Here is a 27,084-nt window from a genome sequence, read left to right as displayed (position 1 = left end):
ACATTAGAAATATTAAGGATGTGTGAGACAAATGCTGACGACTAGAATGCTTTGACTTTTGCAGTGTTTCTGAACGGGTAACACATTTAACTTCCATTGCCATTTCAACAGCTGCCTCACACATGGAAAAATTGAGCCCCTTGGCTTTAAATACACTGGCAGATACCCTGAACAGTAAATAGTGAAAACCACAGATCAAAGTGATGTCTTAAAATTCCTTGTTTTGTCTTTTCCAAAATCCAGAGATATTCTCCTTATTGGCACGTGTGACAAAGACAAGGATCAAATACTATGTTGTAGGGATTATTACACTAGCTGCATACGCACCATGTAGTTATGGGTTTTATATGTGTGTACGTACAAGCAAGAATAGGAGACCTTAATCATTCATTAATTCTGTGTGAGCTTGTGCAAGAATGCTGATTAAGCTTTCTTTTGAATTTGTTTACCACGCTGTCAGGCAGTTTGTATCAGCTTGACATAAACTTCAATTATCTTTGGTAAGTAAATAACACAATACTTGGCAGTAGGTGATGCATCACTCGTTGCTGGAGGTTTTAATAAATTGGACGAATTATTTAAATGACAGCGTTATAGGACTGCAAAGACATGTGATCCTAAAATAACACCCTAAAGTGCTCTGTTCAGTGGAATAAGAGAATAAAAAGAACCACAAAATACAAGGCCAGGAACCCAGAGGTAGTCCCGTTTCCACAAGGCGTCTTTTGCTGCATTCTGTGAGTATGATGTATTGCGGCTTCGTAACACAAACTGAGCTGGATCCGAGTAAATAGTGGGTAGCTGTTTCATTAGTGTCAATATGACAGTTTTGGAGTTAGAATCTGATTGCTGGGTGTTTGTTGGACAAGTTGTTGGCTCAGTCATGAATAGTTGCCTTGTATCATCTCCACAAAGGCCACGAAGACTCAGCTACGGCCTAGAGTTCACAGATACTCCTGACTTACCTCCTCACTTAATCCCAAAGTGTTATATATGAAAGATAAGTGATGGAGTCTTTTTAAAGAAAAAAAGGACTTTATTCTGTAATACAGGTCTTGTTTGAATGAATTTCTTGTTTAAAAGAACCTAACTAACAACTCAGCAAAGTTGACATCTGTCCTCCTGACTCGAAACAGTACCATAACTCTTTAGGCCCAGTAGTATGTGACTGAATAGATGTTACGAAAAGTAAGCAGTCAACCACAAGGCAAGGTTACAATCTTTCTTAATATCTTCATATTACAGAAGCTATGTGAAAGTTAATTACTGTTCCTTAGAATTGTTAGTCTGCCTGCTTATCGATTCTTCTTATCATTCTACTTGCACTTGCTACAATCGTCTGATTTCAGTTTGTGTGTTGGAGGAGGAAAATAGACAGTCTACAGCATGCATGTGTGCATGACTATTTTTATTGCACAAAAGGATGAGAGTGCGATGGTAAAATGCAAACTGTATCCAGGACAGAAACAACTGCATTATGCTGCTAACACAACTCTGGCTCTTTGCAAACATCTGCATGCTAACGGTAAGCTAGCCAAGAACCCAGAGTAACATTTCCTGAGTGAACGCTAAACCCAGCCCTGGAGACAGACCCTGAGCTTCAACAGGTAACAAACAGATGAGCAGTCAGGCTGCAGCCTTCAGTTCTACCTGTTCATGTTTCTAAAGCAGAATCACTGTGGCGATTGCTTAAATGTCTCTTTGTGCTGGTTTTCATCTTTGCTTTGTGTTCATACCTAAATACTAAGACAAGGATCATACAGTATGTGTCTCCTCCTTCGGATAAGGATTTGTGTTGGTGTGTGCGACTGTAGCCTCTAGTTTAATATTGATAAATGGCAATTATGTGTTTCAGGTCATTTTTTACAAAGAAACGTGAAACTAATGTAGGGAGTAAGTAATATAACAAATTACCTTCTCCTGGGAGTAATTATGTAACATACTGCTTTGTCCTTAAAAAAAGTTTTCGATGTAATACATGACTTTTTTTTTTACTAATGTCCCCAACACTGATCACAACAAGAGGAGAAATACCTCCAACATGCAGAAACATTTACCACACAGCATGTAATTCACTTGCATGAATGTAATGTATTTGATATGCTGCTTAGAGATGGTGGTGACTCTCAAAGAGGAGCCAGGGAGAACTCAATGAGAATCGCTAAGAGAACTGACAAGAAATCTAATGGATAAGTGATATCGGTAATGGAATCAGAATCGCTAAATTCTTATCAATTCCCATCTTTACTTGTTATCCCCAAGCATTAGGAGGTCTTTTCACTAAAAGCCCAACTACTGAAAAACAACCCCACACCACAATCCCTGATTCACCAAACTTTACGATGCAGTTCACATTTAGACAAGTACCATTGTCCATCAGATTGTCAGATGGAGGAACTCTAGAGTCCAGTGGCAGCGTTCAATGCACCACTGCATCCAGTGCTTTGCGTTGCACTTTGTTAGGTAAGGCTTGGATGCAGGGTACCCTCCACCCCCTGACCCTACCAATGATTTGAATGGCTGAGTGAATAGTTTTGGAAATATAGTACACTTTATCTTCTTCTAGCTGTTGCTCTGCTCTCACCCTTTCACATGAAATCTTTGGCCATTTTTGTTAGTTGGGGAATCTCTAAACTTCTGCTTTCTTATATGTATGCCTTTGGAATATTGACATATAAAAAATGCACACTTTTAATATCAAAAATGACCTAATAAGCTTATTTTTTGACGTGTGGAGCCACAGAAAGCACAGGTGATGAGAATACTGCGTCATCCTTAAATCCATGTGTGTTTTTCCTAAAGGTGGCAAGTCAAAGGCTCTGCTGGGAACAAGAACATTTACTGTGGCACTAGAGATACAGTAATGCCATTGTCATTGCTATGAATAACACCTGCAGTCCTGCTGCTGTGGAAAAACAATCTTAAAAAAGGCCCAGAGCTAGTGAACATAACTGCAAACTGGGGACTTCTCTTCAGGAAGCAGAGAAGACTGGAAGTGATTAGAGGACAAATATAAGCTTAAAGCCTCAAAACTCTGTCAAACTTTTCAAAAAGTGTCTTTTATCTTTACCTGATACAACAGAAAGTTGGAACTGGTTGAACTAATGAAGAAGTAACTGAATACATGCAGAATACATCTGTTTATGTGGATAGTGCATTTTTATGCCAACTAAAGCAAGACAGAAATGCAGTGAGATCGGCTAAAGTGAGTTTTAATGAGAAACCACTCTGATGGTTAATCATGTGTGAAATCTTGTGGTGGTGGGGGGGCCGGGTGTTTTGTTTAAATGTACCATTTGCTCGGAATGATATCATTTAAATAGATTTGTTGAGGCTCGGCTGAAAAGGTTCCAAAGCAACCTTTGTAGCATCTGTAACAGCTTTTTAAATAAACCTTTTGTAACTTGTGAGTTAGCGTCTTCGTGAGCTGGCATGAGATTAACAAAAAAAAAAAAAAAAATGAGAGTGAGAGGAACCTCTGTCAGATTCCCAGAAACCACTCCTTTTCCCACAGAAACCCTTTTATGTTGTTCATATTTTCCTTTATTAAAACTAAGTCAAGCTGTTTCAATGACGTTGATTCATGATCAGGTCATTTTGACTCACAGGAAACTTACGGTTTAGAGGCTGTCTTTGTGATAAGCGATTTGGCCACAACTTACAGTCATCTGCCCCTTTGTTTGGTAAATCTTGGTAGCACCAGGCCAGAGCCCGTTTTTCCTCCAGAACTGCCTTAATTGTTTGTGGCATAGATTCAAGGTATTGCAAAGATTCCTGAGGGATTTTGGTCCATATTAACACAACAGTATCACACAGTTGCTACTGATTTGTCAGTTGCACATCCATGATGTGGTTCATCTCAAACGGGCTCTGGTGACTGTCATTATAGGTCCATTTTCAAGCCGAAGAAACTATTTTCAGACGATTTGAGCTTTGTGACACGGCTCAGGATAATCATCAGCCATCAGAAAATACACACACTGGGATAGACATAGTTACACATATCATCCTAAACTGGTAGTAATAGGAGCAAAATGCATCCCCACGCTATTACACCACTAATATCAACATAAACTGTTAATACAAGGCAGGATGCATCCATGTTTTCATGTTGTTTATCTCTAATTCTGACCCTGCAATCCAAATGTCGTATCAGAAATCAAGACCCATCAGATCATGCAGCTCTGCTGAGCTTCCTGTTAGCTGACAGTAGGGCTGGGCCATATTATACCGTTCACGGTAATACCGGTATAATGTTAGGCAACGATAGGAAAATGAAATATCGCGATAGAATATGAGTAAAACGCGCATGCCTTTGTTTTCTTACGCACATGGCCGATTATTGAGTGAAACAGATGAACCAGAATTGGTTTGTAAAAATGGTGCAACTTCAGTGATGTGGAACTGGTTTGGTGTTTGTCCGTCAGATACAGGACAAAGCATATTTTTTTGCAGAACATGCAAGCGGCCGTCGTTATTTGTCGGACTAAGATGCTCTTAAATCTGGGAGCAGTGTTGCCAACTTAGCGACTTTGTCGCTATATTTAGCGAGTTTTCAGACCCCTTCAGACCCCCTTAAAAAAAGACGTGAAAGCGTGTATCGTAGTGATGGGATTTCCGGCTCTTTTTAGAGATCCGGCTCTTTCGGCTCGGCTCACTAAAAAGAGCCGGCTCTTTCGGCTCCGAACCGGCTCTTCAGGTTGTTTTGTTGCTTTAATTAATTTATTATTCACAATAATATAAAATTATGCACAAAAGGAATTACTAACGTAAAAAAGTGGTTTTATTTATATATGTTTATATATAAATATATATGCGGTGGCCCCTAGAGACAAAACACGTACAAACTCCAAAACACATTTCTAGCATGAACTGAACTTCCAAAGCAGAGCTACTAGATCACTTAAATTACACAATTGAAAGCATGTGTGTATTGTTTGTGTATTTATACACAGGCACTCAAATATATTCAAATAATTTAAAAAAAAGTTCATCTACCTGTTACTATCACACACCAAATCCGGTCGTTGGTACTTGCTGGATTGTGTAGCCACAAGATAACAAAAGCTCAACACTGCGCCCAGCATCCTGGAGCACTTCTGTTGTGTTTTGTACGTGTTTTGAGTTTTTATGTGCTTCTGAGTTTTTACGTGCTTCGGAGTTTGTACGTGTTTTTACATGTTTTGGAGTTTTTACGTGTTTTGGAGTTTGTACGTGTTTTTACGTGTTTTGGAGTTTGTACGTGTTTTGGAGTTTGTACGTGTTTTGGAGTTTGTACATGCTTCAGAGTTCGTACGTGATTTGAAGTTTGTATGTGCTTTGTCTCTAGGGACCACTGTAAATATACTTTTATTTATTCACGCCACATAAAATGTAATAAATAAATCATATAATACAAAAATCAACTATTCACATTTCAACTTTTAACTATTTAAATTTTCAGCTGTTTCCTTTTACAAATTTAAAGTGAAAACAACACAAAACACTGAAAAACACAATTAAATATAAATTATAATATGAAAACAAAAAGAACATGCACATTCTCTGTCATATGGGCCCGCATGAATCCGCACTTTCTGAATCCTTTATCATCTGCAACCGAAAATAGTTGTGGATGATTACTATACCTTTCTAATGTGAAGTTGTTGTCCCTGGCTCTCTTTCTCTCTCTCTCCTTCTGGCTCTGTTCCTGTGCTACTGAGTGTAACTACCGCCCCTCCCCCCTCTGCCCAGCGTAAAGCACAAGGCTCGCGTGCAGAGTGAAGCGGGAAAAAAGTGCGAGACAGAGGTTGAGAGAAAAAAAAAAAAAAAAAACACGAGCCGTCACGGCTCGCGATAAGGAGCCGGCTCTCGTCGTTCACGTCAAAGAGCCGGCTCTAAGAGCCATTTCGTTCGCGAACGACCCATCACTAGTGTATCGCTTTTACTCTCAACAAGCAGCGGGTGCTGTAACGCAGTCAGTTCTTCTTTTACTCTTTTACTCTTATGCTGTTTTGTGGATCACAAGGTTTAAAACTACTTATAAACACACACACAAAGTAACTCCACCAGAGTGCTTATTTCGGGTCACTTTTGCTGGTCGAAGCCCGGGTAAAGGAGCAGGGTTGGAATTGTGACATTAAAAAAAAACAATAATTGCTAAAAGAAATTTAATTTGTAGTTCTAAATAAACTCTAAATGAATTTAGGACGTTTTTTTACTCACTTTATGTCTCTTCCACAATGTTATTTCTCTCTCCAACAACATAGGTTACAATTAGATTAGCATGACCGATTATGCAAATTAGGCGATGACGTCATGTAGCGACTTCTAGCGACTTTTAGGATTTTCCTTACTGAGTAGTTGGCAACACTGTCTGGGAGTAATCTGGGTCCTAAACTCCATATGATTCAGGTCAAACAAACACTGCAGCATCACTGAGCGTTAAAAACTGTCTAAATTCTTTCATCTTTAATAAAACGATCAGCATTGCTGCTTTACCAGGTGTAACTATGAAGTTTAACTTCCAGGCATCCATGAAAACAAAATTTATTACATTTAACGGAGTTAGAAGTTAGCAGGAAGCTAGCGGAAGTTAGCTCGCTAGTTTTGCTAGTTACCTAAGCATGATATTGCATGTTCTGACTGAGAGATTTCTGAAAAAATTCAAACGTACAGCTCTGCTATCACTTCCAACATAAATGAAGACAGGAAACTAAACAGCAGTGACGTTTGTAGGGTTACTGAAGTTGGGCTAGCTGGTATATAATGATGTGCTACGTGATCGCTAGCGACACAGCTACGTTAGCATAACATAAACAGTGAAGCTGGAGGACGAACACTAACATTTTTCCACTTATAAAAGTTAACGTTAAGGTTCCTGATAGTTAGAGACAAATGCAATCGCATGGCAGGATGCTGTAAACGGACCAAACTTCAGTCAGGAGAACAACTGAGATAATCCATCCACAATACAAGGTTAGTCATTAATATACTGCAACAACATGGGAATAGAGCAGCAGCCAGAGAATTCAACATTAATGAATCAATGGTACAGAAGTGGAGGAAGCAAGAAGAATGAGTTTAATAAAGTTTGATTTATCTGACTGTTTTGTTTCGCTTAATGTGCGTTATAATCCCGTGCACCTTATGGTCCGAAAAATACGTACTGCACACTGCAGTTTAATGTTGCAAAGCACCTCTTTTTAACTTCAGTGGATATTATACATGGTTATGCTCAGGATATGTCAGCCCATTTCTACTGGAAATGCCTTTTGGTTAAACTTTCAGCAAGGAATTTGCATTTGCACTGTTACATTTTTCTAAAGCTTTAATGTCCATAAAAGCTTCTTGTTTAAGTGAAAATAAATGGAAGGTTGTCTTTTTGTGCTAGTAATGTTGTGGAGTTGTATTTTGTCTCGCATCAATTATATCGTCAGTTATATCGTTATCGCAAATTTTCAAATGTATATCGCGATAAATATTTTTGGCCATATCGCCCTGCTCTAGCTGACAGGAGTGGAAGCTTCAAGGTTTGACCTGTTGTGTGCTCAGAGATGCTCTTTAGTTACTGTTGGCTTTCTACTAGAGATGGACCGATCCGATATTACGTATCGTATCGGTACCCAAAGTTTTAATCTGATGTAAAATGTATAGAAGTCCATTATTGTATATAGTAACTGTTAAGTCTAATATACCCTAGTAAGCTATAGTACTTTTTCCTTTGGGAAGGTACCATCTGTGCAGTCTGCAATTTTGTTGAAGAAAGATGTTGAATCTATTTAATATTTCTTGAAAAAGAATTGATTTCTGTGTATTTTTTTTCACACTGCATCAAATTAAGGTTGATTACGTCGATTAAGCATCATGAGGTGGAGCGTGAGGGGTGGTTCCCTATTTTTTATTTATTTATTTTTGTTGCTGGGAGTTGGAACCCTATTAGTTAGGTTGCTTAATATTTATGCTAAGTACTCTTTAAAATACCAGAATAGGGAGGATGGTGTAGGTTTAAGTTTATTAGATTGATCAGTATTGCTGAACTATGAAATATTTTTTTTTGCATACAGGTATAACAGAATAGCTTTAGTGTAGTTGTTGTTTTAAACTTGAGTATGAACTTATACAAAATGCAGCAAGATATTTAAAAAAAACAGTTTTGTTGATTAAAAAACACTATATCGGATTCATATCGGTATCGGCAGATATCCAAATTTATGATATCGGTATCGGTATCGGACATAAAAAAGTGGTATCGTGCCATCTCTACTTTCTACATTCTCCTCTGACCTCTGGCATCAACAAGGCATTTTTTGCCCACAAAAATGCCAGGGAACTGGATATCTTTTTCTTTTTCAGACTATTCCCTGTAAACCCTTGAGATAGTTGTGCAGAAAATCCCAGTAAATCAGCAGTTTCTGAAATGCTCAGACCAGTTCATCTGGCAACAACAGCCATTCCACATTCAAAGCCATTTGAATCTTCTTTCTTTCCGACTCTGATGCTCATTTTGAACTTCAGCACGTCACCTTGACCATGTCTACGTGCCAAAATTCACTGAGTTGCTGCCATGTGATTGGCTGATTAGCTTTCTTATAGAGTAGACAAACCAAAGAAAAGTAGTAGTAAACCAAAGAAATAAGCACTTTGTTTTGTTTTTTTGAGGGTTTGGTTAAGTATTTGGCAGCAATAATCCATCAGCTTTTTACAATATTAAATTAAATTTTAATAGTTTCCAACAGACATGCGGTGGCACATGTTTTGCTTTTATATACCAATACACAAACATTTAGGATTTTGGATTCAGCTAAAAATTAATTGCTCTCCAAATTTCTTGTAAATGAGTTTATCAAACTAATGCCAGATAATAAAGAAGTTCGTATGTGGGTCTTTGTGTCCGGCATCTGTGAGCTATTATTGATTGAGGGAGCAGTGGAATAAAAATGCAGGGAGAACAGAGTTTGGCTTCTAGAGGTCACAGGTTCCACATGGGAAAAAAATTTACCGTGCACGAAACTGAAGCATCAATATCTTCAAAGATGCAATAAATTACACTGATAGAGATTTTTTGGTTTTCCATCAATAAAGATGCCATGCCTGCAGTATTTTGGGGAGGGGAGGAGGGGGGGGGGGGTCTCCGCATTGTGTTGCATAACAATTTCCATTGTGCTAAGGAAAATTCTTCTTATTGACCCTTAAGAAATTTCCTCTGAAGGCCCTGCACAGAACTTGTAGACATTGTGGAAGAATATGAAACAATAGTCACGACATGTGCTCTAAAGCTAAAAGTAAATCTGCACATCTCCAAAGTTCAAACGCTGAGCCTTTGGAAAATGGGGACAATGGGAAAAATGGTGGGAGGGGGGGGCATGTTATTAAATCCACCATAGTTAGACTGAATACGTATGATAAACAATGACGTGGCTATTCTTCCAAAGGAAAGCCTTGCTGCGTTATTATGTGTTTTTATTTTTAAGCTTCTTTAATAACTCCCATATGCATCACAATCATTTTACTTCAGCAATTAGGAAGGGGTCAAATAAACGACTCGGAAAAATCTTTACTCCTTTTCCTTTTGGTACTGGGTGGCGCACAGAGTTGGCTTTTGCTCTTTGACAGAGAGATGGTGACAGTGACGGACTCGAGTCGAGTCACAGTCGGGTCACTTCAGAGGAATGCTCCATTAAACAGATGTCAGCACTGATTTCTGAGACAGACTCTGAAACGATAGCATAGCATTCATACCTCAGGATACCTGACAGTCAGTAACATTAAACAAAAGATGGCAGACCCCAAAAAAAAAAGGATTAATTGATTCCACTTTCTTACCGTTAGTTTAAAATGTGTTGCAATTATGCTTTCTTTACACACACACACACACACACACACACACACACACACACACACACACACACACACACACACACACACACACCAGAAAGATGCAATGATCTGGGAAACATTAAAAGCCTATATTCAAGGTTATAAAAGTACAAATACTATCTATCAAATGATGAAATTGCATTTTTATCATGGAAGCAGTATAAACAAACAATAAACTCAGTGGGAAACTTGGGATGGGAAACAACAGGTCAGTGAGTTGACTGAGTATCACAATAGCATCCAAAGAATTTTTTTTTTTTTGGTCCAGGAATTGTAGAATAACAAGAGAGTAATAGTAGAAATGTCTTCAAGGGGCAAAACTACAACACCATTGAAAAGCCATGATCTTCCAGCCATTGGACAGCCCTGCAATAAAACCAGGCATGGTCCTGTAGTGGAAATCACCACAAAGGCTCACATAGGAACACTTCTTACTATGAGTGAATACAGTTGTACTGCGCTTCACTGATGGATATTAAAATGCTGCCATGCAAAGAAAAAAAGACCCAGCCTTCTCTGGGCCAAAGCTCACATGAAATGGACTGAGGCAAAGCGGAAAACTTTCCTGTGGTCTATGCAATCAAAATTTGAACTTCTCTTTGGAAATCATGGAAATTGTGTCCTCTGGGTTTAAGAGGAGAGAGAGCATCAGCATAGAGTTCAGCAAAAATGCTTCAGTGCACATCTGTGAAGGCCCCATTAATACTGACCGATGATATACAGGTTTTAGAGCAACAAATGCTGCTGCTGAGATTTTTTTTTTTAAATTGGGTTTTCGGGAAGGGATCTGATATGATTGCTAAATTTATCAATTTTATTCATCATTCTGAGGAAAGAACAGGGAGAGGTTCTTTAATGTGTAACATCTGGATCAGCTTAAACATAGGTGCAGCAGCCTGAACTCTCTTAGGCAAGCGTTCTTGTCATTTCTTTAAGTAGTCTTCAGGAATAGTTCTTGAATTCTTGAAGGGCATTCAAAGGTCTTGTTTGCATGTTGGGTGTTTTTAGTTCCGTCCTTTGTCAAGATGATCCCACACTGGTGCAGTAATGTTGATGTCCGGGCTCTGGGGAGGCCAATCCACGACTGATACTGTTACGCTGTGTGTTTTTCTATACAGGTAATATTTTACTGCACTGGCAGTGTGTGTGGACCATGGTATTACATCGTGGTTCAAAATCTGACTGTACCTTCCTGTGTGTACAGTTTCATAAATTTCAACAAAATCCCAATAGCCACTGACTGAAATGCAGCTCCAAACCTCCATTATATTTTACTGATGGCTGCAGCCTAGTTCTTGTGTAATTTGGCATACTTCAGCTTTTCCCTTCCTTAAGAATGGCTTCTTGACAGCGACATTTCCTCTGAGACTATTTTTAATGAGGTCAGTGACCTGTGGATGGATCAACTGAAGGTCCAGATGCATCTGGATCTTCAGGTTTTTTTTCCTGTTTCTTAAGGACATGACTTTCAGATACTTTTTATCTGCTCTAGATAGTGTTTTAGACCCACCATTTCTTCTTTTATTCTCCACTTTTCCAGTTTCTTCAGATGTTTTAAAGACACACTGCACACCATGCCAAGATATGCCAAGTTTCTGATCTAGAACTCTATGGAAATCACGTTGTTGCTGTAAAAATGCTATTCTACTTATACCTGTCAGAATGTGCTATCTTTGGCATTTTTACATAGATTCAACTAATGAAATGGTAACAAATGATGTGTTTGTGCAACAGATTGTGACAAAGTGCCTAAAGCTGCATGTTAAAATTAGTTCTTTGCGAAGTTGTCTTTTATGTGTAGACTCAACACTGGTTAATCCCTTAAAATAAGTTTCTTTTTTTCTTTTTTGCTTAAATAATTCATAGGTCAGCGTTAAGTGGCTGAGCAAACAAAAAAATATTCTTCTGAAAGTGATCAGGTTCAGGGACTGAACTAAAAATTTGAAAAAAATCATTGAATAACCTTCAGAAAGCCCGGAGAACTACTGCTAAAGACCACTTTGAAAAATTGCACTAGTTTTGACCTTTTCCTTCTGTGAGATGTCAGAGGTACAGAGAGAAGCAGACTGGTCAACTCATCTGAGTTTGCATTTAAATGAAAATAACTGAAAACTTTTGCAAGCATGCAAAGAAAAGCTGTTGGCGTAGCATCCATAACAGACTCTTTAGCTGTTGGCTTTCTCTGTATAATCTAAGTTGTTCACTGTGCTGCAAACCCTGAATAATATAGAACTGAATTCAAAAGATCAACCTGATACTTTGGCCTATTTTCACCAATACTCAGTCTAGCTTTAAGAGTCAGGATTGGATTTATCTCCAGTCCACGTATGGAATCAAAGCATCCCTATTTACTAAAGCAAGACGATACCATATCACATTCTGTACTGATGTAACACTAGTAGAGCTTTAATAGTAAAAGAATCCAGGTGCCAAACATCATTTTAGATCCATTCACACCAATTGGCACAAAGTGAATCAGAAATATGGAGGCCCCGAACTTGTTGATCAACCTAAATCCTGTTGAGCAAAAAATTATTTAGCCCTTTGATTTCAAAACCAGAGCTGTCTGTGTCCTGAGTTACCAAATGCTTTCAATTGTTACTGTGTTGTTAACAGAAGGCATGATGCAACACGGAGGGGAGTTTACTCCTGCCCAAACTGTTTTGAAACCTACTGCTGGCATTAAAAAATCAAAATGAGCGCATATTTTCCAGAAAACACACCAGAGCTCTCACTTTAAACAAAATACTGTGTATGCCGTCATAAATTGTATATGGAGCATTTTCAATTAAATATATAATTTATTATTTTAATTTATTGAAAAGGCTATCAGCATTCTTGATTTTATTATTCAATCTTATTTTGCAGTTATACTGGCTTCTTCATCTTCTTAAAAAAAGCGTTACCCTGACACTGGCTCACAGCCACTGGAAAATGGAAAAAGGATACAGTTGAAAAGTCACCTCCCCTTCACAGTCCTTTCATAATTCTGGATGTCAAAACATTTAACATCCTGAAAATAAGTGTTGACATCTTCCGTTCAAGGATGTTTTATGCTCAGAACGTTTGTTACACAGGAGTTCTAATAGAATAATTTCTTTAAGCCTATAATTCACCTCAATTTGTTCATCATATTTAGTTGAGCTCTAAATAATTAACAGTTAATTACAACTTATGTGACTTGGACAGTCCCCTTGGTGGACGTGTCTGTTTTGCTCTGAGTAAAAGCATGAAATGTGCATGGTTGATTTCCTCCAGAGAGAAATTTGTTCGGTGGTTTTTATTGTTATGACTACATTAACTCCAACATTGACGTGAAACGGCTAGTGGTGGTGATGGTGGGGGGACAGGAAACAAAAAAGTTTTTCAATTGAAAACACAAGGACACTGACTTTTACAGATGTGAAACAACAATGGACGCCAAGTTTGAAGGTTCAGGTTTGAAGGTTCAGGAAATGTGGTTCTTTTTGTGCTGAGCGAGCGCTATGTCAGCTCAAGGTTTTCCATGTTGGTTGAGGAGTTGGGGCCACCCTTACTGAAGGTTTTCCATAGTGGTGAGTCCTCAGACATACCCGGCATCCAGAGAGTCTGTCGTCTGTGTTTATGGAGACGATGAAACACCATCCTGTGTTTTACCACGATTAGGTTAATTGACAAAGCAGATTTAAACTGGTTATAAGATGTAATTGCTCTAAAAAATGGTGTTAATCTAACTGGGAAGACTGGACTTGGTACAGAGTAAAATTTACTGTCCCATCCGTCTTTACTAAGTACATAGCTTATAAGCGTTTCAGTCACTGGGATGAATGCCTTCCTTTGTCCCATCCACAGCCTCTTTGTTATGAAGGAGAAAGCTTTTTAACTTTTGACTCATAAGCCAGATATAGCAGCCAGCGTTTGTCAGTTTAATGTTGAACAAGTGTCTTGGCTGCTGTCACATATTCATATATCTTTACTTTGGCAGCCCAAAAATGCTAAGATGGTAAATTTTGAAGTGAGGCAATTTAAACCGCAAGTGGCAAAGATTTACTCCGTAATAATCGGTCTCAATAGACAATCTTCGATGATCTTTGAAGCTGTCAGTCAGAGGAATTTAGTTTAAATTGATTTGAAATGCTCTCCGTTCTGTCCAGACCCTTTTCAGCTACAATTTGATCTCAAATATGACATTAATGGAGTTTGGTTCATGTCAGTGTTGAGTCGTTTTTGCTTTGTTTTCCAGAAATCTCATTGACACATAGCGAGCTAAAGGTGGTTTCTGCTGTCAGAGTAAAGGGGCTGCTGGATGCATTAATTTTACGAGCCTGTCACATTGCATTAGTCATATTTGGTACGCTAACTCTTTGTCCTATGCAAATTCTTTCTCGACAGTGTTTGAAGCATCTTGTTTTTAAGCTTTTTAATGATGTTATGTAAGCTGCTGAGTTGTTTTGGAGCAAATTAAAGCAGAACAGAATGTGGTTATTGCAGTAAAAGACATCATAAAAGCAAATTTGTGAAAAGCACTGTATGCTGCAAGGTAGCAATTATGATGAACATAAAATACTGGCACGGTGAGCACAGGACTCAGAAGAAGTTTAAAAGAGCAATACTCCACTTATAAGTCAGTTATTGGGGTAATTTGATTAGAAACCTTTTACGTAGATGAACATTTATCCGCAGTAAAAACACAAAGTATTTTACACAGTTATTCTAATGAATATTGCTCAGATTATTAGGTTATATCTTATAAGCCACATTCTTAATGCTTCAGTATAATAAGAAACATCTGATGATTATACACTATGAGATGGTTAAGCTTTTAGAAGTGTCTTAATCATAGAAAGTTGCATTAAAAAGGAAAAAACCTTGTCTAGTTGACTGTACATTATGACTACTGAGTGCCTACTCGCTGACGTTACTGACCCACGAGGCACAAATAACAAAAACGTGCACAAGCTGTACATATTTTATTGCAATTACAAGTGTCATGACAATTTTTAATACATTATTTTACAAATTTCTTATGTACAAACGCAATTTGTTGGATCTGCTGACATCAACAAACCACGAGATTTATACAGTAAATACAGTGCTTGATTTATACAAGCAAATTTTATGATACCTGCTCAAGCTATTCAAGATTTCAAAATGAATATAAAAAAAACGTTGATCTTAAAAAAAGTTCCATAAAATACTGTCAATCAGGTTTTTGTACTCGCTAACAGTTTAAGGTTTAAAAAAAAAAACAAGACAGAGACAGAGAGAGAAGAGGAAAAGAGGAGATGTCGCCGGGTACATGAACTGTGCAGTTTTTCAAACTGGAAAAGAAAAAAAAACTGGCCAAAAAAAAAATCAAGGCTCTATTACAAGTTAATAAATCTAACTGGTTCTACAAATTGCACTTTTGAAAAATGAATGAAATTTTTTAAAAAAATCACTGGATACATTTCCTGTGTCAACTCTATATATTGTAGGGTCCCTAACTTAAAGCTACTCCCTCACATCCTAAAGGGTCACCTAAGGTTCCTGTCTCTATAATAACTTCTGAGCAATGAGCACGCCTTCATTTGTCTCATATTTTACACTGAGAATGTACACACCTCAGAAAAAGCAGGGAGCAAATGTGTAAAGTTGTCATGGAGATGAGTATTGCCCTAATGTTTGATATTGCACTTTTATCTCAATTTACCTTGACCTGGTTCTAGGTCCCCCCCCCAAAAAAAAAGAAAAAAAAAAAGAATAATAATGGCCTGTAAATAGTTTGTTTAGGGAGGCATACAGTATAGTATATGTTCCTCGGATGCTCAGTGGAAGGTGTTGGGGTTTGGACGGATCATCATGACTACTTTCTTTAATGAGTAAGCTCCTCCTCTGAACTCTGCCCAGTAGACTCCATCTTGGTAGCGGCTGCGGTAGTGTCCTCCTCTGTACCAAACTCCATTCAGATTAGAATGGGCACAAGAGTTGTACCACCAGCCTCCCTTCTGGTAATGGGCACAATTTCCTTAAAAACGTGGAAAATAAATGAGAAACAGTCAAGCTATGCTCATAAACATGGAGAAATTATTGGAGCTAATTTGCCGGAACGTCACCCAGATTTTTACCTGTATACACATCGTGGTCTCTGTCCAGTGTTGTGAACTGTTTGCCGTTGTGCCAGGTCAGCGAGTCTCCAGCATTTCCATGGTAGCGGCCTACCCTCAGCTTGTAGAAATCAGCTTCAGACTCCACCCTGAAGCTGGCATACTCCGCAAACACCTTTCTGCCAGACCAGTCCTCCAGTGTGACCAGCAGTTTGTAGTTTCCCTGGTTAGTCAGCCAGTAGATGTTCTCTAGACCCAGCCAGTACTCGCCGTCAATATTGCCAAAACCTTGCTGTGAAGTGCAGTGTTAAGAAAAAAAAACATTATCAGTACAATTAGTAAATCCCTTCTGAATGTTGTTTGAAAAGCTTTGAATGGTTAGCTTGGACGGCCGGGGGATGATTCAGGGTCGTTGCTCCTGCTCTGGTTATAATTGTGAATTTTATCTCTCTTTTCTTTTTTTCTTTTTTTTTGTGGTTGTTTATCGTCAAGGAACATTATCATAAATGGACCCTTTGAGTCGAATTTATAGCTTCAGTCGGTTTTCCAGATTTCCACTGTTATGTTGTTATTGAGAATGCAGCAGGATACAGTGCATTTAGTGTGAAAGTCAACATACTTGATCCTGGCGCGCCACTATTTTCTGGCTCTGGTCATATTATAAGTTGGTTTGTGGTGTTTCAAATTGTGGAAACACTTCTTTTGATGAGTGCACAAAGGCAATTTGAGATCTTGTGTGGTTTAGAGGTCTTTTTGCAAAAAAGTTTCTTTTGTTCCTCTGAGCTAAGATTTAATCAGGAGTCACAGCCTATAAATGTTTACCTATGAACTCCATCTTCCACTGTAAGAGGTTTCCCATTCAAGAGATAGAGGAAATTAGTTCCCCTGGGTAAGTGGTAATGTTCTCCACAGCCCTCCATAGCCATTTATCTGGTAGTTCTGGTGTAATATTCAAAAAGTATTTTTCCAGAATGTCAGTAATGATAATACAACACACTAACATGACTTCCAAATGCAATCCAATAGTTTTGTATGTGTGAATTTGTCTCAGAAGACCACTGAGACAAATACCTCATTGCTGAAATTATTGAGGTATTAGGCTATGACGTATGCAGGGGCAATCAGACTATATTAGACACGTGGAAAGCTTAACAGTCACCTATTCATTGGTCACTGACATCTGGTTAGTGTCAAAACACCCTACATAAGTAACCAGCTTCCCTCCAGACCATGAAGTCCTTGATCTGGTGTGAAGTTGCCGCACCTTGTACGTCTCCCAGTTCCTGAAAAAGTTGACAGAGCCGTCCACCCTCCTCTGAATCACAGTCCAGCCGCCTGGGTCGTGCCTCTGGTCACACCACACTTGCATAAGTCGGTTGGCATTCTCTGGCTTCACCAGGTACATGCCACTGGTTGCGTGTCCGTCTTCTAGAGCCTGCAGACAGTCTCTAAACGGGCCTAGACAGAAAGATTAAAGCATAATGTGTACACAGCATGTAAAACACACTCAGTTGCAAGTCTTTGCTCAAAGGTTGAGAGTCAGAAAAAGAGAAAAACTCAGAGTGACACAAAGAGTTACTGTACTTTACCACAGGGAATCCCAGTTTTCTGCACAGGCGCTCATTTTAACAGTAGAATTTACTTTGGCTTCTACTATCACAAGGGAAATGGCTGCTGATTGCGCAGCCAAAAGAAACACTGGCATGAGGGCAAAGGGAATCCTGACTACTGAATGATGAAACAATAGCAAAAACGTTTCAGTCATGTATAACACGTTAGAGTTCCGTGTGTGTTTATATTACCAAGATGTTAATGTTATTGCAGAGGGGAAAGAAACTGCACAGAACAGCCTGAGCAGCATCAAAACTGCATTATTTTTCAGCAGCTGTATCTACCCTAATTTGAACATGTGCCTGTATTTCTTCCAAGCATAGCAAATATGGTAAAAACACTCATCTGCAAAAATGTTAAAATGTATTTAAGTTCTCAAGATTGCATGCTTGAGTGGTTTGCTAACTGGCCCGTGTTACAGTTTTTAAATGCAAAAAGAAAGACAATTATGGGCCGCACGGAGCATTGGAGTTTGAGGATGAGGTCCATCAGTGTTTTACACGAGGAAAAAAAGCAAGCATATGAAAGAAAGAAGCAAAGAACGTGTTGTTATACACATGTTTCTGGTTTCAAGAAATCACTGTGGATGATATCTGTTTCATAGTCCACTCTTAGCCACCCATTTACTCTCAGGAATGTCTGTGTTGGGCCGATACAAGCCAGAAAGTTGCCCTGCCCTGCCCTTGCTCTGTTCTGCCTGATAAAGTCTGCTTCTTCGGTGGAACATATGATCGAGTCTTGCCTGGTTCAGCTGGAACAAATGACATCATTGACTCAGGGTATCTCTTTCTGTTTGTAGTTACACCCTCCCTTTTTTGTTAGACTTCATCCTCATGTTTTCTGTTTGCCTTTCAAATCCCTGTCTTCCTCTCTTTACTTCTTCGTGGTGTGTAGCTTTCTGTTACAGTTTTGAATAACTTTTTGGGGTGTTAGTTGCATGACCGTGGGCAGGAAATTACTTGCCTCCTTTCAAAAATTCATACAAAGGCTACTGTTCACATGCAGCCTGGTGAAAAGTGGCATGCAGTGGCACGAAATGTCAACGGAAAATGCTCCCACTGGAAATGCTGGGAATAGTCCGCTGTTTTTCCACCAAAACGAAAGTCTTTTAATAAAAAGGAGTGGCGGTGTACTATTCACTACAACTGATCCCATCAAATGCCCTTCGCATCAATTCTTAAATCTGCACGCACATGTTCAAAAAGACAATGGGCTTAGGGCCAGGTATCCATTTAGGCGCACACAGTTAGCCATGCTTGTGTTTTTATGCGGGTTAAATCGTGGCAATTTGATGATATGCATCTGAAAAGGCAGAAGACAACAGCGTTTCTGTTCTCACGGCCAGCTCTCTCCTCTAGGAATGTGTGGGATAAATTTAAATTTGCTGTGACTACGAAGAATGGGTGTTAATGATTAAGAGGTTCACTCACAAACACGGTCTTTGTTTTGCGAATGCTGTTTGTCATGGCAGCTGGTTTGTTTTGGTACCAATGCATCAAATACAAATGTTTTCTGTTGGACTGTTAGACTCACCAGAGGGCTTGTCAGTGGTAGATGGACTGTGCGTACCAGTGGGCATTGTTGGAAGAACTGGTGGAAGAGACTTTTGGTCACTCTGGATTTCATTGCTGATTGGGTTGTTGATGCGTGGGATTACAGGCGGCTGGTAGGGCTTGTTAATAGGGGGTGAGGGTTGTGGTGGAGGCTGAGGCCGCGGCTGGGGCTGGGGCACGGGAACATGGCGAGGAGGAGGTCGACTCCGGCACTGCTCCTCCAACACGGCAATGAGAGCCGACTGGTTGGTGGCTAAAGAAGCCAAGTGCTGGTATTTGTGCTCGAGATCTTTGTACCGACTGGTGAGCTGTTGCATCTCAGAGGTTTGGTTGAGGATCTTGTTCTCCATCTGTGCCAGTTCTAGCGCATTGTCTCTCTTCCTGATGATCTCATGGAGCAGCTGCATGTACAGCTGAGTGACCCTGGAGTTCATGTTTCGACTCTCTTTCCTCAGAAGCTTGACCTCATTGACGATGCCCCCATCCACCTCGACCAACTGCTGCAGGGTCTCGATCTGCCTCTTCTGCTTCTGTAGTTCCACATTAAGCAGCTCTAACTCTTGTTTGTTGACCCGGTTCTCCAGCATGGCCTCTGGCTCCTTGGAGTTGACACAGATGGCTCCAGTCACTTTTTGTTGAGGTACAATGAAAGTGTAGGAACATTTGTCCTGCTGCTGGTCAGCTGGAGCACGTTTGCTCCTTCCTGCATAGATAAAATCTCTTTCCAGACCCTCCTCGCTGCTCTCAAATTCTTGGGTACTGCCCCTGCCACGGCTGCCGTCTGAGCGACTCCCCAACGTCTGCTGGACTCCACAGGCTAGTCCATAAACTAGAAGGAGCCCTAGCAGGACCACTGAAGGGGGCTCCATGAGTTAGTGTCCAACTCTAAAGAATGCAAGTAAGAAAATGGAAAACATGGAGATGTTTAGGGGGAAACTATCAACTGTTAAGCAGAAGACACAGCTATGCTCAATCTGTTACTTCTACATTTAAAAGCACAAATAGGAATAAACCAAAACCTTATTTTGTTGCAATATCAAGAGAATCTTGATGTTAACATAGGTCTATTACCAGAAAAAGCTTGCTCATCAAGATACACTGGTTTTGTCTTCATTAACCACAAGAAACAAACAGGTACAGAAGCAGCATGCATACACATGTCAGTGTAGGCTGGGCAGAAGTTGGCAAAGATACAGTCAACTGAAAGAAAATGGCTCACTTGCCCTGCTGAGTGTCACAGATGCATTATATTCATGCGTAATCCATAAATCTGAGTGTCTCAGTGTCTTTGCTGTTCATATCACTGCTGGTGTGAGCAGACACTGTTGCTTTGCCTCTGGCTTTAAGTGTAATTTACGAAATGTGCTGAGCCTGTTTTTTTAAAATTGAAGTCCGAGCTTCAAAAGCAATACATGCACACGTGGTTTGATAGTTACTAATACACCTCATTGCCCCGAACAGTGATGTGCTGATCACTTTGGTTTATTAAGTCGCTGGTAGGAGCATGCGCTTAGCTTAATTTGTCGTTCTGGCGTCGGCTCCGCTTGAGCGACTGCCACCACTTGTCCCTTACGCACTCCAACATGCATCTGGTCCACTCTGCAGGCCTGGACATCTTAACTCATGGAAAATTTGAGACACCACCAGATGATGCTATTCAAAGCTCTGTTTAAAGTATTGAGCATGTTGCATCAGTTCTGTGTATATATAGCTCCTACCAAAACTGGGAAATTGGTTGCATTCAGACGATTAATCATAAGTCATGAAGGAAATTCATCTTAATTTGCAGACTTTAAACGCGTCTGTTTCTGCTTTGACCGCGAGACTGAAAGCTTACCCTAGCATTCAGCATGAATATGAATGAATAAAGGCAGCTAATATTATCCTCATCTTTGCTCGATTGAATCTGAGATAAAGTTCAGTTTAAAATCTCTTTAAAATCATATTTCCTGTGTGTAATTAAGCATTTCCTCAAGGGTTCAGGAGAATTAAAATATGAGCTATTCCCCTAGAATTCATTTATATTATTAGTAAAATAAGTTTTCAGAGTTTTTGAAGATCTGGAGGAATGTGCTACTGGTTGTTGAGGTAAATGTAACTCCTGCATAAGGATAACAAGGCCTGTAACTCCTTGGGCAGCATAATTGAAAGCTGCTGCATATTGGATTACAGAGGGGTCCTGTTTAACACCTCCTTGGAGTCAAAGTGGGCCGGCCTAATCATAAAGCATTACAGAGAAACCTAAATTGGCTGTGTAACGATTGCCTGCCTTCAGGACTTCCTTTTGTTATTGCTTATCTTTGTGTAAAAGACCATCTACCATATAACGGTGAGCACAAAATTGGGAAGAGAGCAGAAATGTTTTTGTCTTGTTAATCCGGGCGTGTAGCCAGCACATTAGATTGGAGACTTGGAGAAGAGAAATGCAGCACTGTCCAAGATCATGACCCTTGGCACATTTGACTCTTCTGGCTTTATCTGTCTAGAATCAAATGTGTAAACACTTTCTTCCTGGGGGAAAAAAAAGTAATAGAAATGATCTTCTGCACAGTTCATGCTAGTCTTATGTAACCTGTGTTTTTGATGTCATCGTTTACTCAGCCAGAACATTTTCTTTTTAAATTACAGTACAAAAGAGCACAAGGTCTCAGAGGTACTTTGGTAATACAATACTTTAAAGCACTCGTCACCTATGCAAAAAAATAAAAATAAAAAAAATAAGTGCACAGTTTCTTCTTTAGATAAAGCACGAAACTCTTCTGTCTTTCAGAAAAGCTAATCCATCTGACAAAGCCCGGCTCAGTGAGGGCATCTCTGCTATTACTGATTGACGCCGAAATTGTAGTGTCAAAATATTTTTCACACTATGCAAAGAGATTCTTCTAATCAAGTCTGACAAATATAGTCTTAAAGTCTTACAGATCAAACCCTGAAGAAGTGACTAATAATAGCTTACAAGTAAGCATGATAATAGAGCAGCTCAGGGCCTGTCCTGCAATGTGCTGATGACTGTATTTGTCCACGGCTCCTGCGGTTTCTCCCCCCCGGAACATGAGCTGTGTCTCAGAGAAATGCCGTGTGATTTGCCCCTGCTGTGGAGGACTCCCATTTTGGACGTAGTTAGCCTGGAATCTCCTGCTCTAGGCTTCTCTACACTTCAAAGCTGAGGGGAAAATGTTTGCAGCTTGCTGTGAAACGTGTGTTCGCAAGTGTGATGCAGTCTGTGCATGTCTATGAATGTTTTTCCCCCTGTTAATGTGTTTCTAATAACAACACTTGCTGGCGTTCAGTATCCTGGGGACAATAGCCAGTCTCATCTGCCCCAGCAGAGGCAGCATGTTATTACCTTATCCATAGTCTGCCAGGGGGATCAGCGGAAAAGCCTTTACCTCCTTATTTCCTGTTAAAACCCCATGGACTTTATAGTCCTAAGATCAGTCCACCTAAACAAACTGCTACTGACCACCAAACGCTGCAATTATTGAGTGGTCCTTAAAAGTGCCATATCCATACATACTCTGCTCTAGGCCTGAAGGCATATGATCGAATGAAATGAGTGAGCCTTCTTGTTGCAGTATGATTGGCAGCTCCTCTTAGGTAATTTTTTCGAGTCTGCTTCACACCAACATGTTTTGGTTTCACTGTTTTCAGGTGGTAAGTCTGTGTTTACACGACTCCTCTTTCTGGATTTTGCTCCGTGTTAAATTAAGTGTGATGGGTGGGTGAAGGGGGCGAGGTCACTGTGTCTCTGACCAGCGCCATGGTCATGCTCAGCACATATTAATTAGAAGGTGGGCTGCCTTGCTCCGGCTGGTCCGTGCCTCTCACCCCAGCCCCTCTCATTTCAGACTGAGCATGGCATTCCAAACATTCTTCGTCACCTCATTAGAGCGAGCCGCCATACTCACACCGAGAGTCAGTGGCAGTGGCGGAACCGAGAGCGCCGGACCCTGTAGATGGAGGACCACTACTACGCCCCCACCCCCCGCCCCTCGTCATCTACCTGTAAGATGCTCCATAGCTGCTGACCCACTTCATTCATTGTCCTACTTTCTGTGTGAATGCATCACAATCACACCATCATCACCCTCAACAGGAGATCACAACACGGCTACACAGCATCTCATTTGCCAGTTGCCAAAAAAGAAGCGGACACTTTGCCGCGTGGCTTTGTGCTGCATGTTCAAATTAGCGCCACCGCTGCTGAGAACTGGCAGTCTCCTGCATGACACCCAATAAGTGTTGGATCAGAGTCAAATTCAATCTGCTCATGGTAATCTGCACTATTGCTTTACCTTGAGGCGAACCTCATTCTTTCCTCAAGCATGTAATCCTTATGAGCGTGTAACATGTCATTTGAGGCATGATTAACCCCAGTTACCAGTTTGCTAACTGGGGTTATTTTTGTAATTTCCACTGTCTATTGAAAAGCGGAGATAAAGTTGTTTTTTTTTTGAATGTAGGTTTTGTTCCACTCAATGCTCTTTTTTTTTCTCTCTTGTGATTTCAGACGGGGAGGCAGGGGGTCTTGGGAATTGTTTCGATAAGTTCCAGCATTCTACCTCAAAGCCCCCTTATCCAAACACCACCCTGGCAACAGAAACAAAGACTAGATTCAACCGCCTGCTTCCCTGTCCTCTTGAGTCCAGGGGAACATCCTGAAGCTGCAGTGTGCTTAACATAGTAAAGTTGTCCCTTTTTTTCTCCCCCCTCTTTATAAATGAGCAGTTATTTATAGATAATAAAAAGAAGTCTTGTGTCCGGCACCATCATAAAGAGCTCTTCATACATATAACACGTACAGGGCATGTCCCTTCATTTTAAACTTTAAGAGCTCTGTGTTTTGAAAACACAGAGTTTTTTTTTTCCTAATGAGTAATAAAGAGGCACTTCACTATAGAGGCTCACTCACCAGCATCCCCCTGTGCTGAATTAACCTCCCCTTGGCCAAATCTGTCATAGTCAGCATCAGTCCAGTTAGTCACCATAAAGCATAATTACCTTTTGGCTACAAGCAGTGAGTCAGATGACGGATGCTGCATGATGACTGCTGAATTCAGGATTAGGCAGAAATCATTAAACCAAGTACAGAAGTCTGACTTCAGCCTGCTGTTGCAAAGTGAGCTTAACCACACTACTAGAACTAGTTATTGAGACCGAGTCTACTCACAACTCGCTACCTCAAGATACTAAAAACGAGTAAAGTCATTTTTGAATGAATGCAACACCCTGTTGAAATAAACCAGATCATAAGGTAACTGCAGATTCATGACAAGGTTACATCATGCTTACGAGATAATTGCACTATACTGGTGAGGCTCCTTCAGTTCCTTTGCCCTCCTGCCAGACTTGTCTGAAGTTTCTTATGGTTGAACGTCATCCCAAGGGTGAAACCTGCACCCCCGCGTAGTCCTCTCTGCGCTCTGGCTGTCTATAGTTACTCAGCCTTTTCTCACCTTAGTCCACTCCACCGGTGAAAAGGTGGCGTTTCAAAGCCTATTGTTGTAATTGTTAAAAAAAGAAACTGTCAGTAGCCAAACAGAACGTCAAGTTGAAACTAATCTTCAAACATTAAGGAGATTGCTCCCAGATCCACTTTAACAAAAAAAAAAAAGTTGTGAAGAGAAAAAAGGGACAGCTGGTAACGTCAGCCAGGTGGCAGAGGTAGTTTCCTGATCAACAGTGAGAGTCTGAGGCAGGTTGTGTGCTGCCCGCGGCCCGTTAGGAGAGGACTGTCACTTTCCTGTGGGCTGAATCCATCACTTCTGTCTCACAGCTCTAAGAGGCTGTCTCTCTCCACTGCACCTCTCTCTCTCTCTCTCTCTCTCTCTCTCTCTCTCTCTCTCTCTCACCCACCCGCTCTCTCTCTCTCTCTCTCTCTCTCTCTCTCCTCTGTGCTTTTAAATGATGAAAAATCTTGTAGTAGTTCAGTAGTCAGAGCCCCGCACCCCCACCCTCCACACACACACACACTTAAATGAACACATTCTTTTTTTAAAGCAAAAGCCTTCTGTCTTCTACCCCTCCCCCCATGGCACAGAAGAGATTCACAATCACGCACAACACAAGCTACACACTCACACACACTCTACTCAGATTTCCAACCCCTGCCCCCTGGCTACTGGTTCACCACCACCACTACCACCACCACTATTTCTGGCTTGGATTGCACGGTTCTCCTGGTGTTGGACAGCAGGGACGTCAGACTGATCACATCCTAACTGTGCGTGAATGAGCGCCCGTCCTGAGAAACAGCCTGACGGATGGGAAGCAGATCCAGGTGTTTGACTAAAGCCAGGTCTGCTTCACATCGTGGACATGACGTGTTTGAAGCAGGCTGGATTCCTGCATTGTGATGCTGCTCAGAGATAGTAAAAATGAATTAACTTCAGGAGTGTATCAATCATACGGGGCTGAACAAGACGACATGAAAAACACGATGATGTGCATGTGGAGAGCGCTGCCAGCAATCTACAAATTCCTCAATTGGTCTCATGTGGCTGGTTGTCTGTTGTTCTTGTGTTGTCTTCCTGTTTTGCATTTTGCCCTGCCGGTAATGTGGGATTCCTGTCTCTACTAAGATTTTTGCCATTTCATAATTTTCTATTCAAAGCAAGGACGTATCATAGAAACACATACAATGCCATAACAACAGAGGAATTTATCCCTCTCTTGCTGCTCTTAATCTAATTTCTTCTTCTTCTTAAAACTGTAGTCAGCTGTTTAAATTGTTTCAAACCAGCTTGTATTACAAAGACTTGCTAACTGTTAATCTGGCCAATATTCAGTTTTTTAGCATTAGATAGTGTGACAGTGAGGTGATCACATCCTATCTAATGACAGGTCAGCAGCAGTCAGCAAAGCCAAAACTGACTTATAGTGATTTATGACTCACAAATTGCTGCATCTCTAAACTTGCAGATGGGCTTCATTGTCAATCATCTTCTTTTAACTGGCTTCGAGCCTTTTTTATACCTTAGTGAATAAAAAGATGGTATCACTACTCTAAGTATTCATTTTGTCATGCTTTGAATAATTAAATAGTATATGTGCAAACATCATTGTGTTTTTCTGACTCTGTGTTGTCTAAAGTTGTCAGTTCTGCTGCTGGGTTTGTTTTATGGGATATCTCATTCTCCCTTCTGGAACATAAACCTTAAATATGTTGCAGATGGCGACTACCTTTTATGCGCGTTAACGAACCTGTAAAAGTGTTGGGATGCATATAAAAAGGAAAGAATGGGGAAGAAATTCATGAAGTTTCTGCAACATAGCTTTAATTTGAGAGTTAAGTAGCAGAAGCAGCAGACATCTCCATTATTGGACATGTCCAAATCCACTCATGCTAAATAAAGGGGCCACAAGTGGTGTTCAAGTTAATAGCTGAGGTCTTACAGTTATATGACCCCCCCCCCCCCCCCCCTTTTTTTTGTTCTTAACTATGTATGCAGCTGTTCCAGTAATTGTGTATTCTAAAATCAGCATTTTCCATTGTGTTATTTGGTTATATAAGTTCCTTTTAAGCCTGCAGATTGAATACACCTCTGAAATCAAGGCTGTTGTACGGTTTTCATTCTCTCCGAGGAATAGGCCAATCATAAAAAAGTCATACCTCAGTTTTCGGAAATGTTTCAGTGCACTATTAAATAACTTCTAGCAAGAAAGGAAAAAAGCTATGCACATCAGGCACTGTTGAACCTTGCTCATGTTTCATGCATTTTTGCAGTTAATAAAAAGAAATTACTGCAAACGGCTGAGTGCTGAAAGTACAATGAGAAACAGAGAAAGAAATCAAGCAAAAGACAACAAATATTTGAATATGTGTAATGGTTAACCTCATCACCACAATAAGCAGCATGGTACTGTTGATATATTCGCTTCACATTCTTCTGTCGGTTTCTTTGCACAGATCACGTGTGGTTCAGTGTTTACAGGCTGACAGATGTTGATTTCAGTTTCTTCCTAAAGTGAATAGAACAGTCTAAATGTTCCTCCTG

The 27,084-nt window shown here is 40.2% G+C and overlaps 1 protein-coding gene across 1 annotated transcript; it reads right to left on the bottom strand.

Moving 5' to 3' along the window:
* Positions 1 to 14,801: 14,801 nt before the first annotated feature.
* On the bottom strand, positions 14,802 to 24,899 carry angptl2b (angiopoietin-like 2b). Its single transcript, XM_080893501.1, has 5 exons — positions 24,380 to 24,899; positions 19,068 to 19,972; positions 17,188 to 17,381; positions 15,945 to 16,215; positions 14,802 to 15,844 (listed from the first exon to the last, which is right to left on the bottom strand). The coding sequence occupies exons 2-5, from the start codon at positions 19,954 to 19,956 to the stop codon at positions 15,645 to 15,647; spliced, it is 1,554 nt and encodes a 517-aa protein (XP_080749627.1). The 5' UTR covers positions 19,957 to 19,972; positions 24,380 to 24,899; the 3' UTR covers positions 14,802 to 15,644.
* Between the last annotated feature and the right edge of the window lie 2,185 nt (positions 24,900 to 27,084).

The sequence above is a fragment of the Rhamphochromis sp. 'chilingali' genome (assembly GCF_963969265.1).
Source record: "Rhamphochromis sp. 'chilingali' genome assembly, chromosome: 10".
NCBI lineage: Eukaryota > Metazoa > Chordata > Actinopteri > Cichliformes > Cichlidae > Rhamphochromis > Rhamphochromis sp. 'chilingali'.
This window is presented reverse-complemented; position numbering and strand designations above follow the sequence as displayed.